The sequence below is a fragment of the Rhea americana genome, unplaced genomic scaffold, assembly GCF_003343005.1.
Source record: "Rhea americana isolate MKP2758 unplaced genomic scaffold, rheAme1 scaffold_24, whole genome shotgun sequence".
NCBI classification, from domain to species: domain Eukaryota; kingdom Metazoa; phylum Chordata; class Aves; order Rheiformes; family Rheidae; genus Rhea; species Rhea americana.
In genome coordinates this window covers 1,183,040-1,198,621 of record NW_028186357.1, presented here as the reverse complement: position 1 = coordinate 1,198,621, position 15,582 = coordinate 1,183,040, and the positions used below count along the sequence as shown (strand labels likewise).

The 15,582-nt window shown below is 35.0% G+C and overlaps 1 protein-coding gene across 1 annotated transcript in view; it reads left to right on the top strand.

The window, feature by feature from the left end:
- USP10 (ubiquitin specific peptidase 10) overlaps positions 1–15,582 on the top strand; it is a 42,975-nt gene that overhangs the window by 9,402 nt on the left and 17,991 nt on the right. The window contains exons 4-6 of the mRNA XM_085306467.1: positions 3,043–3,088; positions 7,927–8,952; positions 14,437–14,528. Coding sequence (XP_085162593.1) covers positions 3,043–3,088; positions 7,927–8,952; positions 14,437–14,528 — 1,164 coding nt within the window. The remainder of the gene's footprint in view (positions 1–3,042; positions 3,089–7,926; positions 8,953–14,436; positions 14,529–15,582) is intronic.

Here is a 15,582-nt window from a genome sequence, read left to right as displayed (position 1 = left end):
TCTGTGTTTTTCCTCCAAATCTTTCCATCCTGCTTCTACCCCTACCTAAGGAACTGAATACTTCATGTATAGTATGGAAATTCACTTTTACGACGTATTTCACGACAATACAAAAATTGTAGGTGTATCTCTGAGAATAATAGTTATGCTGCATGAAAGGAGCATGAGAAAGGAAGAGTGTAGAAAAAAAAAGATAGCTTCCACTTGCCTTTAGGGATAGCTTTGCGTCTGCTGAGATGGATGGGAAGAAATACAGATTAGAACTTCAGGTAGTATCTGTTTCTTCCCATTGTCTTGCTTCTCCACCATTAAATATAGTAGCAGCAGCATGATGTCTGCATCTTATTTAGTGTCACCGTAAATGTCCTGTATCAGATATTCCAGCTCCCACACTGGAAGATGAAAATGTTGTATCTTGACTTCTATAAAGCTGCTGATGTAGTCTGGTATTCTTACACATTATGTTAAGGAAACATGAACCTACAACATAAAATGAAGCAAGACTGATTTGAATGACTGTGTCTCAAGAGCTCAGCCACTTGCTGGTTAGCTGTCAAAATCTAAAACTGTGTTGAATAGTGTTCCTTAAATTTGCCCTTGATCTGGTTCAGTTCAATATTTTAATTACCTGGATGATGAAATGAAAAATAGGCTTATTAATTTTGCAGTGTGCTGATACTTAGAGAACGTTAGGAAAGTGGTCTGAAAAAAAATAGGAYGAAATTCAAGAAGGATGAGAATGACATTATAATACTGCAGCTGTGTTTGACATACATTCTGTTGTGGGTAGTGGAAGATCTGGGAGTCCCAGAATCCGCTGCTGCTTGTGTCGTTCCAAAGTCCGTTTCTTGTCTATAGACTGAAGGGTGGACTGAAGCAAGGGACTAGTTCACGTTAAAGATGGTCTATATTAATTTTCTTAAGAAAATTGATGTCAGACCCATAGGCAATAATGGAATCTTTTGTGAAAGATTTAGATGTGTACAAAGAAGATGCATGAAGTAATTCTATCAGTCTGCTTGGTATTGGCAAAGACTCAATTGGAATACTAGTTTTGGCACCTTGTTTCAAGGAAGTCAGAGAAGAAATCCAGAGCAGAATAACAGGAGAGGTTTAGAAGACATTGAAAGAATTGGAATTTTTAATACAAAAGAGAGAAGACTGAAAGGTGTTTGTTGGGATATGCAAGGCTTCATGTGCTGTAGTATGTCAGTTGCAGTGGGTAGAGGAAGAGCTAAAGAACCTCCACTGCAGCTGGAAGATGTAGAGGTCAGTAAAGTACGTGGTGATATATTAGAGAAACCTGTTACTTTGACATTCACAAACAAGCAAAAAAAAAAAAATCAAAAATGCCATAGCCTATGGCATTTGTCATATACTTCTACCATATATCATATGGTAGAGGGTTTTGAGCTTTGATTTTGCTTCCCTTCTTTCTCTATGTAAAAGTTTTGGTGTATTTGGTTAGTCCCTGTATTCTCCTGCGTATGCTTCGTTCACACATGCTAGCCTTTGTTCCGGTGACACATTCCCGAAACTTCTGAACATCTGTTTACATGGCATTTTTAATGCATGTTCCATCAGATACCTGTTGACGGAGATGATTCAGATGACCTAGTTGAAAGAAACAGCTCAACTCAGAAATATCTGCTTTACGCAATTGCTGTTGATTAACTATTAATAGGCAACCAATAGGTGGAGTATTCCAATTTGAAAAAAAAATCTTTTAAGCATTATATTTGTCTTAAGCCTCATGAATTAGCAAAAAGATGAATCACAAATTTTACTGTAAACTATTGGCCATAGACTTGTATATATATTTTTTTTTTTTTTACCATGGAATTATACTGAATCTGCAGTGAAATTTAATGTAGATAGTAGGTTCTCAAGGCCTTGGAGCCTCTTTTTCACCTCTTAATTCTTATTTTGACCAGAAAAGTTGCTGTATTTAGAAGTATTATGATTTATAAATTTATTTTACAGTATATTGCACACTTTTTTTGTACTGCTATTTAGGAATATTTTTCTTACTGTCTGTGATGTGCTGTTGTCTATAGTGCTTTAAGAAGGTGATCTATAAATATCTGTAGTTTTGGAGAGCTGAAAACTTTGGTGGAGGAATCTCTGGTATTTGCTATATTGTTGCCTTTAATATTTAGGATAGCATTTTAAACTGCACTGCACTCAAAGTTTACTCTCCCACTGCAGGAACACTTCAGCTGTTCTCCAGGCAGCTGCTGGAGTGCTGTGTACCAGTGACCAGTTCATGGCAAGCACAAGAGAAGGCATTCAGCTGCTGGGGGACTTTGGGGTGGGGGAAATAGAACTTGCCCACCTGTGGTTACACAATTAAAAGGGTTGTATCAACCACTGAGTCCATAAAATGGTGCCAGTGTTTCAGGCTAGACTGTGATTTACTGTCTAGTAACTCTACGTTGTGGTCACAGTATACTTGATCTGATTATCCAAAGTCTTTGTTTTTGTTAATGTGATTATTTTAAGAATAGATCTTAACTGAAACATTTCAAGGGCAATGTTATACCTGAAATGAGTTGAGTGAAAAGATTTAGAGATTGAATATTGTCTGCACAAAACTTTTTCATCCTCCCTCCCTCTCTCTCTCTCTCTCTCTCTCTCTCTCTCTCTCTCTATATATATATATATATATATATATATATATATAATTTCCTTTATCTTCAATTTTATTTAAAAATGGGATGTGTTCCTGTCTTTAAAATGCTGGTTGTTGTTGAAGAAAGATCCTGATGCTCTGAGGTGAATTGTTTGAGAAGTTGATGAACCTATGGTGTGTATCCAAGATTCTTTCACTAATTGTGGTAATCTGCAAGTACATTTGAAATTACACTGTGGGATTTGATAAATGCAGAAACTTGTTCAACAAGACACTCAAATTTAGACCTTTACAGTGATCTTATTTTTAAGGATTCGTATGTTTCAAATGAAGTTGATACCATTTTATTAATAAATTTGTTTTGTCTTCAAGTGAGATTCATTTTTCTCTCTTTTTTTTCCTTTGTACAGCTTCCCCCCTACAATGAAACAGTTTCATGTGGTATTAAGTCCACAGGTAAGTTTCATGATGGTAAGAAATCAACATTCATCTTCATAAATTTTAAAGGTTGTGAAACTACAGGCTGTCTTTAAAGTTAGTCTTTAAAGCTTGATTAGCGTGCGTATGTGCATATATTTGGCAGGTTGCTTTTTTCTAAACACTTGTTTGTTGAATGGAATCTCTGTGGATGTTTGAAAATGTTGCATTGATCTTCAGCTAATTAAAGTGGATATGCTTACTCTCTCTTGATTGTGTTACCATGCAATCTTAATGTCTTGGTGAAATAGTCTGGAATATAGCTATAAAAGTGTGGAGAAGCTGAAAGTTTTGTTAGAAAACTTGTATTCAAGAAATAAGTAACTTCTATGGAGTTCAGCTGGCCCTCCTGTAAAAGTCGCAGAACGAATATTTTTCTGGCAGTTGCAAACTGAAGCTGGAGTTCTGTTCAGTGTTCCCTTTGGCATTCTGTTTCTATCTGGTCAGTTGTTTTTTCTGGAAAATCCCTTTTAAATTTTTTCCTTCTCTCTCTCTCTCCTTTTTTTGAAAGTATGATTCTTGATATAAAAATACATTACGGAATTTCAGTTTTAAAGCTCTAATGATCATGTTTCTACTCTGTCTCAAACCATTCACCTTATAAATTGAAAAAGAAACCTGACCTGATTTCATGATTGTATAAAAATGACAGTTAAGTAGGAGTTTCCATAACTCTGTGTTAATACATACTTTGTCAGTACTTTTGAGTAGCTGGTAAGTTATTGGGAGTTTTTTTCAGTGAATTAGGGAAGAAGCAAGGAACTTGAGACTTACCCAGATATATTTGAAAATGATAGCAATGACACCCAGATCTTCTTCTAAAAAATAATAATAATAATGCAAGTATCTAATCATTTCTTAGAAGTATTTAAGAGGACCAAAATGCACATACCACTTTTTAAGAACACCTGATCATTATCTTCAGTACTTCTAGCCTTGCATTTAAAGGTTAGTAAGATAACCATCATAAAGATTACAGCAAGCCCTATTTGAAAACAGATGTGCAGCATTTCTGGAAATTGGGGAGCTTTATTCAATGCAAGACCAGCTTTAAAAGTAGTTTTAAAATTGAGTAGTTTGAAGTAGGAGCTTGAAGCGTTCATTAAAAGGACTTATCTGGTACAAGTTTTCTGTTGATGATGATATAAAGTGGCTTCCAGTCATACGTTGCTTTGTCTAACTAGAGATTTAAGTTCTGTTCTTTAAGAGATTTCAATGTTCTCAAGCCATACAGAAAGCTGGTTTGTACAAATGTTTTTCAGATCATTCCTAGACCCTGAGAGAATCCCTCCCAGCCCTGAGATTAGGTAATGACAGCAAATTAGGTTTTGTCTGAAAAAATGTCTTTAACAAGCTTGCACTGTACTGTGCATGCATATTATCATTGTGATGGCTGCATAAGAAGCTATGGAAACTAAAATGGAATGCTATGCTTATGCAGAATATTTATAATAAGAATAATGAGGTGACACATACTGACTATGTAGTCACTCCATAGTATAACTTTTTTTCTATACTTCATATTTAACTATAATACTTTATTAGAAGATCTGTTGATATTTACTAGGAGTAATCAAATCATGGCTGAAGCTCTAATATTAAGAATGCTGTTCAGACTAATTAGTACTACACATTAAGAACTTTTGTTATAATACATTGACTTTGTCCTTGGAACGTTTATTGACACTTCTCTCAACATGCATGTGATGCTGTTCATGCCTTTAGATACCTGTTTCAGTCCCTTCAGCAACAGAACTTCAAAGCACTGTGAACGAGATTGAAACAAAGCTGCCCAGAAGCAAAGTGGGAAGTAAAAACAAACAAAAATGTACTTCCTCTTAATTCAGAGGAACTTGACACAATCTTAGGCCAAATAAGCTTCTGCTAGCTGTGCTGTATAGCAGCCATAAAATAAATAATATTTTTAATCTAGTCCTGATGTAAGATGTAAACTTCAATTCCTTTGCTATAATATCGTAATTTTTATGTTAAATATTAGAATACCAGTTTTACTCTTGGCTAGATTTTAGCTTACCATGTGCATGTTGTACCTTCAATAAAAGTAACCTTGTGCCCCACTTGAAAGGGAATATGTCGTGTTCTCTGCTGCCTGCTTACTTTGAGTTGGCTCTAGCGTTTGTCTTGTGTGCAGTAAGCTGATTGAGTTCACCGAAACAGAAGAAAAATACTCGGCTTAGGTTTTTGCTAGGTTAGCTTTTGAGAACAGTAGTACCAGAAGATGGCTGGAGAGTGGAGAAGCAGTCTTGGGAGGGGAGAACTGAGAAAACTTTGTGATAGATTATTAACTCACCGCAAAGAGAAACCGCACTCTTTGTTTAAAAGCAGCTTACTTTTCTAACAGGGATTTAGGAAAAGAAACAGAAGTCCTGGAATTATTTGGGGTTGGCAGGAATTTGAAATGTGCCCAATAATTCATTTTTTACGTGATTGGAGGAATATTAGGAGATAGCAGTTGTTGCTTGTGAATTTTCCTACTCACGCAAAGGGTGAAGAACTAGCTTTTAGTTTCTGCTTGAACTAACAAGTTGCTCCATAAGCAGATAATCTAACAAACAATATTTTTGTTGTGGATTTGTGTCCTATGTCCCCTAAAACCGATGACCTGAATTTGCAAACAACTGAAGCAGTGGCTGGTCTGGAGCTGTGTGGGTGCTGGTGTGGGTCAGCCGGTGTATGCGTATGGATTAGCCAGTTGATGTTGTTGCTAAACAGAGTAGGTCGTGCTTGAGATCTCATGCTTGAGGTCTCCCAGCCCGTCGTCCCTCTTAAGTGGATATCGCTACTGGGTAGCGCCTTTCCCCACCCCTGCCCCTAGGTTTTTAAAGACACTTCAGCTGTTTCCTCTGTTTGGTAATACATGGTCAGTGACTGCAGAAGCAGTTGCTGATTGAAATTCAGGCACTTGTTACCGTGAGTTAGAGAAATCAGGTTTGTGTGGAGAGTTTTTTTAAATTAAACTGGCTTATTTAGTTGGGAAAAATACATTGTTTTGAAATAAAGTTTTCTTTAGTCCGACTGGCAGAAAGATCAAAACTTGATACAGGTCAAATGAGTTTACTTCTCAAGTTAATAAATTAAAGCATTGGGGGAAAGCAATTAACATCTGTATTTACTTTTTTTTTTTTAACTATGATTTGGCATGAAATTACTTTCTGAAGTTTTGTGGGTTTTTTTTGTTTACAAACTTTAAGATACATTATCTATGATTACCTAAGACTGATCTTTGAAATATTTTGTTACTGCATGTATCAGACCTCAACACACATTGAATACTCTTCCTTTGATATTTAAACTATGTACCCTGTAGATTCTTGTTTCTTTCACATCATCTTGAAAATTAATACTTTTGTCAGATGACTTTTCTAATATCTATTTGGGAAGCCAGAGTTTCAAAACAGTTGTGTCTACATTATGTATCAAAACATTCTCCCCTAGTCTGTCCTCAAATAGAAGTATGTTTCCTTAGGCATGTGAAATAGCTTTTTTCTTTGGGAGCTATTGCTTTTTTTTGTTGTTGTTGTTGTTTTTTTTGTTTTTTTTTTATGTTAAATACTTACTTTTAATGAAATTCTGTCATATACTTGAACATATGTTATAAGTAATATTAGTAAGTTGTACAAAATCTTCTAGTATTCTAAAGATTAGTGGTGTATCCACTTATATTCATTTTGAAATAGTATCTAGTGTTTGATTCTCTTGCCACAGTCTTAAAGTCTGATTTTTTTTTAGCCCCTTCCGAGGAGACAGACTATACTAAAATTGATGTTTTAGTATAAAACATCTGTCATATCTGTTATAGAAAGGACTGCCAATTTTTAAATACTAAAAATGAGAATTTATCTTCAAAATTTCTGAGACTGGGAAGTTTCATGAATTTTACATCCTTGTTTGATATTCATGGAACTAGTTATAACTGAAATATTCAGTGTTATGAGCAGGAGCACGTGTGTTATGGAACTTAATTAGTTTTATAAAATTGCAGTTCTTTGGCTGACACTGCAGCTGACATTGTGACACTGCAGCGTTCCATGAGAATATTTCTTAGCATTTATTTAAAAAACATATCAAAGTCCCTTAGACAAATAAATAAATAGTAGTCCTGTCCACAAATATTTTAGTAGTGGTTCTAAACACAAGTTGAACAGTGATTTGCTTTGAGGTATAGCTATTGTATTTCTTGTGAGATAGTTGTACAGTCAACTGTCATAAATTTAAGCAAGCTATTGATGAGTCTTGAGTTCCAAAACCTGTAATTCTAGTATTTCCACATAATTAAAATTGATTTTTTTATTTGTATCATGATTGTGATAAATCTTTGCACACGCACACAGAAACAAACCCTAAATCATTCCACACGTGAAAATTACTTTTAAAAGCTAAACTGTTACAGACTTGGACTTCGTAATTGTCTATTGAAAAGGCTGTCTTTTAGAAGAAGTGTGGAATGATATGTTGCACCATATTGTTTATGCGTGTATCCTCTAATTAACTTAATGCAGGGTATTGCTAAAGTCATTAGGCTTTAATAGGTGCTTTTAATAGGTCAATTTAATAGGTGTTCTTTGCAGGAACAAGTGCAATGGCTAGGAAGATTTATACCTGATTCCGAAAAGACTGGATTGTACTCTGTCTTTTTCCAGGAAAATGATGTTTTAGATGAAGGTTAAGAATAATGTTTGTTTGAGGGAATGTTGGTTTTCTGAGTTGCAGAAAAATAGTTTTTTGTTGTTTTGTTCTTTTCATAGCTTGTTGGTTAGATTTCATTTGCTAACTGATTTTCATTTTCTTTTGTCCAGGGGAAGAGTATCAGAGAATTGAATTTGGTGTTAATGAAGTTATTGAGACGGAGTCATCTGTACTAAATAACACTGACTACAGTATTTCAAGCACTCTGAATCCTCAGGCTCCAGAATTTATTCTCAGTTGTGCACCTGCTCAGAAACCCCCTGATGATAGTCTTAGTGAAACAAACTACAATTCCATTGACTGCCAGTTCTCAGATCCAGCCCTTGCTTTGGATAGCGGTTCTAATGCTGAAAAYGATGGCTTGTCTGGAGGCCTTGGACAAAGGGAGCGTAAAAAGAAGAAAAAAAGACCCCCTGGATACTACAGTTACTTGGAAGATGTCAGTGATGGCATTGCTCACCCAGAAGCTCTTGTAAATGGCCATGCAAGCTCATCAGGACTAAACAGTATAAGCACGGAGGATACAGAACTTCCAGGAGATGTACCGTCCCTGGCCACACCGAGGACTTGTAACAGCCCCGACAATTCTGTAGACTTCATTAATGAAGCCGTCTCTGATGATTCTGTTTCTAGCGCGTTAGACAATACCAGGACTGCAGGGCAGCCTGAGGTATGCAGTGTTACTAATTCTGAACAGTTTTGCATCCCTTCAGAGACTGGCAGAGATAGCCCTTTAAGGACAGCTGTTGTACAGTCTTATGCTGGTACTGATACTACTGAAAATCTTGGTGTTACTAATGGACAAACACTTGAATTCTCTGGTGAGGACACAGCTGCCAATGGGGTAGAATTGCACACTGTGGAAATCACTGACTCAGACCAAGCGAAGCCCGAGGAAGCTTCACCTACTACTGAGACGACAGTCCCGGTTGCAGGATCAGTCCCTGTTAATCAGCCTACAAAATCGTGGGCTAGTCTTTTTCACAATTCCAAGCCCTCTGCTTCCACCTCTGTGGTCTATGTTGAGACTAAGTATACCCCTCCTGCCACATCTACTCTGGCCCCTGAAAAACAGGTTGAAGTCAAAGAGGGGCCTGTTCCAGTTTCAGAGGATCCTGTAGCCATAAAGATTGCAGGTATAGTTAATACACACGAGTGGATGTTACAGTAGAAGGGTATTAACTTTGCTTATAAATACGAGTGTACAATATTGATAGGGAAGAGTCCTATGCTGTTAACAAGGTGATTGTTCATGTAAGTTATGAGAGATGTGTAATTTAATTAGTTTTGTACTCCCATGAGTAAACAATGAAACAATAAGTTACCCTGTCCTTACCTGAAGTGAAGTAAAACTACTGCTGCCTGTGAACAACATGCTTAAGTGAATGGAGATTTGAAATACACCAGTTAAATTCAGCTCTGTGCTATTGTAATAGGAAAAATACATCAGAAAAGTTTGTTGCACTGAAAATGGCAAATGTCACATTATCCAGTATTTATGATCTTGTCGTAATACATTCCAGGAGAGAGAAGAGTGTTAGTATACCAAAGTAGGTGAAATTCCTGAAGATTTCAGAATTCCTTAAGAATAATCGTGAACAGTCCAGAGGGTACTTCAGGAAAGATAATGCATAATGTAAAGGCTTTGACTGCTGGTACTGTCGTATTTATGGCTCTGATGATTAATGCTAAAATGTGCGTGCGTGATTTTTGCAGGCTGAAACTGCAAAAATGTGAAGATGATATCCAGTTAGCTGTATATTATGTCACTGACTCATGGGTGTTTGAACAAAAATAATTTTATTTATAATCTGTGGAATAGTCCATATACGAAAAGGCTTGTACAAAATGCTGTTGATTTATGCAACAAGCTAATTTACAAGCACAATGAAAATTAGCAGATGATAGTTTCAAGTGAAAGATTTTCTGCTCTAACCAGAAATTGATCTGGACACTTTCATTCAGAATACCCAGGAGTACATGGCTACTTCTTATCCTCTTCCTCAGTCAGTAATGATTTCATTAGCTAAAGTTACCTGTTCAGAGAGCACTCTCATTGATTTAAACCTCTGAGTGTTTTCACTTAGGCGTCACAAACTCAGTTGAGTGTATGAAAGTGTACATGTAAAGGTGATTATGGTCTCTATGAACCCATATGTAGAGTATGCTGTGCTTTAGAATCATAAGCTATCATTTGGTAGTAAACTTTTTGTGTCAACTGAAAACCAAGAACTGTTTACTATAGATGAAAAAGATATCTTATTGTTTTGCCCAAGAGGCTTCCGCTTTAAGTTAACTTTCAAGATTTTTGCTCTTTTTTGTACTATTTTTTTTGGCCACCAGATGGGAGCAGAGCTTCTTTTTTCTTTAATATGTTAAAATAGCAGTGATTTTTATACTTTTTTTTTTTTTTAACCTTGACTGTTAGCTGTTTTTGTAGAGGAATAGTGTGAGTATAGGTCCTTTTCTAGTGAAAAGGAATCTGTCTTATTGCAGCAGCCTTAAGTAGGAATTGTAGTGCTGTGATTCCTGTAACTCAGATGCTACTGATTCCAGCCCAAAATGTTTTTATCAAGATCTTAATGCCACATAATCAGTGTTTTGCTCTGTGGAAAAAATGACTTTTATATTGACTGGTTTTAAGTGTTCTCAGTACTATTTGGGAAATACATATGTTAATGCTTTAGTGTTTACATATACAAAAAGGCATTGCAGGAGTTTTATTATTTCCAGATAGATTGTTTAGTCCAGTCTATTCATGCTCAGTTTCAAATATTCTGTCTAGGTTAACATCATTGTATACTGGTTTATAGTAATTTTGTATATTTTTCGTAGGTAGATAGTTCCTCATTTTTCTGGATGTCTGACTGGGTATTCTGAGAATCCACCAGTTTCAAATCCAGCCAGTGTAAATGGTATTTTGACCTCAACTACTATAGGGTGCCAAACATAGGTAAAATCTAGGGTCTAAGGTATCTTAAGCTTGGAAAGCAAAATTAGCAGATCTTCTGACTTAAAGTTGAAGCTCTGATGTGTTTGTGCACAGCTGTTACTTAAAATAGGTGCTCAAGAGATAAGAAAACAATTTACTTGTACAGATTTCTTTTTTGTGCCTTAATTTCATGAACTGTTACAAGGGGGTTAATGATTCACAAGGCAGTGTTTAAGTTTAATGCTTTGCATGCATGTGTTAGGACTGTGTTTACAGCTGTTTGAAAATGTTACTTGATTCAACCTGCAAAGGTCTGCAGTTTCTTAATCCTCAGATTTGAAAGATTTGATCCTTTCTTCCTGATATATTTACTCTTCATGAAAGTGTAACTTTTTTGCCAGAGCTTGGCAGTGGCATACCTGCTGCTTAAGGAGGAGGGAAAATAAGCACTAGAAAATGATTAAAACAAACAAACAAAACTTAAATCTGATGGAAAAAATACTGTGCAGTTGATTTTTAGCAAGTGGCTGAAGTGTGTGCCCAAGTGGCTTTACTGGCAACACCATTAAACGGGTAAGACTCCTGAAGCAGGTTATGAACCATTGATGCTTATTTGGCAAAACTCAAGGAAGACTTAGGACTTCAGAATGATAGAAAAGTACAGTGGCAGTGCTTGCATATTTAAAAAGGGATGACCCTATTAATTATAAATGTGTTAGCCTAATTTAGGTGCTAGAACGAACATTTTAATTATTAATTTCTAAGGTTATAAATGGCCTATGTGTTTCTAAAAAATAGACTTTTTTGCAGGTTTAATTTGTTATGTTTCACATGTACTACCTTTTGATGTGTAATGATGTTAGCTAATGTCTTACGTGATATTCTAAACAAATTAGGAAAATAAGAAATTGTAAAACTTTGAATAGTATTTTTTTAACTGTGTTTTTTGTTAACTTTAGAGAAGGATTCAATGGAGTCTACAAAGATTTTCTGAATCCTGTTTTTTTGCAGTATTTTCTTTATGGATGGGGATGATGAAATCAACCATAAACATAAAATTTGTTTACAGCAGCAACATTTCAGATTAACTGAAGAACACAGCCATTTAAAATCTGGATACATCTGGAAAGGCTTTAAATTAAAAGGAAGAGAATCCGATCAAGATAAGTGTGGAAGAATACACCAGAACAGAAAATCAAATGCAGGCATGCAGTATTAGGAAGGAATAAATAGCTTAGTAAGAATATTTGGAAAAAGTAAAAGGCTCTGGAAATGCTTGGCATCGATGAGTTTATGTAGTGAAGCTGAGGCAGGCTAAAGTTTATTTTCAATGTGTGTTAGTAGAAATTTATATCGAAGAGATGGTGGAGAACTATCATATTTCTGTTGTTGCTGCTGAGGACTCAGTGTTTTGGCCAGCTTTGGGCATTACTTTTCAAGGAAGATGCAATAGTGCAATAGACAAAACAGAATTAAGATGTGAAAACCATAATCCTTCAGCAAACATGGAAAATTCTGATTTATTTTATATCAGATGAGATTATGGGAGGGATTATAGATGTAACTTCAAATATGTAAAATGAATGTATAAAGAAGACAGCAGTACACTGCTCTCCAAGACTGYAGTGAATAAAGGAAGGATTATTTAGTTATATGTAATAAAAATTATTTGACATWAGATATTAAAAAAATATTTCTTAATACTTTTAAAGCTAGTTAGGTGCTAGAACAAGTAGTTGCAAAATGGAGGCATTGCAGGATTTGGGTGTCTGGCRTTTTATTTCATTGTGCAGATTTGAAGAAGGATCCAAGTAACATACTTAGCCTCTGTCTAGTAACGGTCTCTGGCTGCATGTTAAATTTTGCTGAAAGATAGTGATAGTAATGCCTGCATTAAATTTAGCCAAAATGAATTGCTAACTTGTAATGCATATCTTTTTCTAGCATGGAGAGTCTATTTGTATGGTTTCTCTCTTGCTAAACTGCATACTTGCGTTGGCTAGGGAATTTCCTTTGTTAAAATTTGACAATTGCTTATATAACGCAATGTGTTGAATGAACTTTAGCAAAATGTGCAAATTACATAAATTTCTAAACATGATACAATTCTAGTGTTTTCATGTGAAGACAATGTTTCGCAACTAAGTATCAACAAAAGAGAGTTTGAATTTTTTCTGGTTAGTAACTCATGGCTTGTAACAAGTTTGCAGTTTTAAGAAAAGCGTCTTAGTTGTAAGTGTATTTTTCTTTCTTCCAATAGTCTTATAATAGTTCTTTTAGTCAATGTGTAGATGTTGGATGTGGTACGAAAATGTGGTATTGAGATAATTAAACAAAAATTCTTTCTGTTGAGGGAAAATTCACTGAAACTGGTTTAGATGTTTACAAAGCAGTTTTACGGCCACCAGAGGATGCTAAAGATCCTAGTACAATGAGACGTCGGAAAAATACATCTTAACTTTAAAAGTTATTGGTAGACATTAAAAAGATTTTTTTTAAAATCATTTTATGGTAATTTCCAGCGGTGATTAACCATAATAACAGGAAGACTGTGTATGTGGACATCACAAATGTTTAACACTTTAATGTATTAGCTATATATTCTGAAATATTTAAACAAGTACCAATTTTAAATACTTTTAAGGTTTGGCCATGTTTTAATTTGGTTAGAACTGGCATAATTAACAGGAAATATGATCTCATAGGTGAAAGTCAAAGAGTATAGATTTGATTTTCAGTTCTGCCACCTCATCTGCTCAGTTTTATTTCTCCATACCTCTGCTTTTTCTACTGCACCATGTCTGTCTCCTCTGTTTAGATAGTCCTTCTATTGAAAAACTGTTAAGTCTGTGCAAAGTGAGGCATGCTACATGCTTTAGAGGCCTAGATTTTATTGTAATAAAAATAAATAACCCACATTTTAGACAATGGCTATGTTGATGAATTATTGTTTTATTATCTTTATTCCTTCTGTCTTGTATACTTGTCCTTATTTTTTGGATTTAAAATTCACCAGATCCAAGTTTTGAAAAACCTTTTCTTTAAACCAGTTTTATTTAGGTACCTAAGTATCTGACCTTCCAGGAAAGGTTCTCCCTGTTGCTCTTCGTTCTTAAACTTGTACCATCACCGAAATATTTGAAAGCAGGAAAACAGTAAGCATTATCCTAAGTATTCCTGTATCATCTTTTTAGAAGACTTAAAACAACAGCCAAAACATACCTTTCTGAAGATCATGTTAACATCAGTGTATCTTGTTTTCACGAAGATATTTCTTCTATAGGATAGTACAAGCTGAAAATTGTAAACTAAGACTGCCGTATTGAGTTCAGATCTTGTTACCGTCTTTATGGAGTATTTGCCAAATTTGTCTCCTGCTTTGACAAGAGGTTAAAGAAAATCTTTTTTAATAAAGTGAAAAACTAAAATAGGTCTCCTCAGCTTTAAAATGAGAATGAATATTTCTTATATCAGCAGCCTTCCAACTCAAGTTCCAGGGTGTCTTCTGCTAAAGAAATCTCGCTCTGATTTGAAATGAGTGATGGTAACGAAGCCAAAGATTTCTTGCTAAAATTTCTTTGAGTCTTGATAACTGATTTGCATTATCTTATTATAAGTCAGCAAACAAGTTTTGAGGGTTAACACATGCATTTTATTGCTGCTAAATTAAGTGTTTTTCATTCTACAGAATTACTGGAAAATGTAAAACTAATACATAAACCAGTGTCTTTGCAACCACGAGGGCTGATCAACAAGGGAAACTGGTGCTACATCAATGCTGTATCCTTGCTTTGAAAAAATTAGTATGCTTAAGTTTTATGTAGAAAAATTTTTGTTTTTTTCTGGTAAGTATTTTATTTAAAATGTTTGTTTTCCCATATTATATGCTTTAAACAGTTTAATGTTACATCTGAAAGTCCATGGACATTTTGGATCATTGAACCCACTGTCCAGGTTACCCCTGAAATTTGTTGCTCAATCCTGTTTGCAATTTCACCATTACGTATATTAATTCTGATTAGATTTTTGCTTTTATTACTTCTGTCAAAATATGTTAGAACTGTAACTGCCTCGTGACTGAAAACCTTCTCTTGATTTCTGGTCATGGCTATTTGTGAATCAGTTTAAGAGATTATTTCTCTTTTTGAATTTATTTCTCAGTTTATTAGTAGCTGTTTGGGTTTTGTTTTAGCAGTCTGGTAAATTGATGGTTTTCTGGTTTTCTGTTGAGAAGGTTGTCAGTAACGTCGTCTGTGTGAATACAGTTGTGTAATTTTTTACAAAGGGATGGAACATTAGCTTGCTCTTAATACTTTGTGTATTTGAATTGTGTTCGCCTCTGAAAATAAATGTTGCCTTGGGTAACAGAAATATGCGTTCTTCAGTGCTAGTTTGTTAGTGATTAACAATCACTTTTTTTGGTGTTTTTTTTTTTTTGTCGTGTTATCTCTGGTTCAATGTTAGTGACAATTAACATGCTTCTACTTTAACTGCTAATATTGTTGTGAAAATAGGCTGACTAATTTCAAGACTGATCATTGCATATCTTAGTAACCTATTTCCAGACCAGCAGTTCTAAGTATTAGCTTTTATCTTATATAACCACACCCTCACTCGGTGATTATCTGTATTAACCCTCAGGTTTTCAGTCTTAAAATGTTGCATGAAAATTTGTTACTGAATTTTTGCACACTATAGGAATCAAATTAATATCTCTGGCTGTTGAGGTCAGTGACTTTTGCATTTTCCTGCCTCTCCTATCTTTTAATACATATCTTGTGTTCACTATTCTCCTCATGTACCCCTGATTTTGATAATATTTTAAAATATTTTC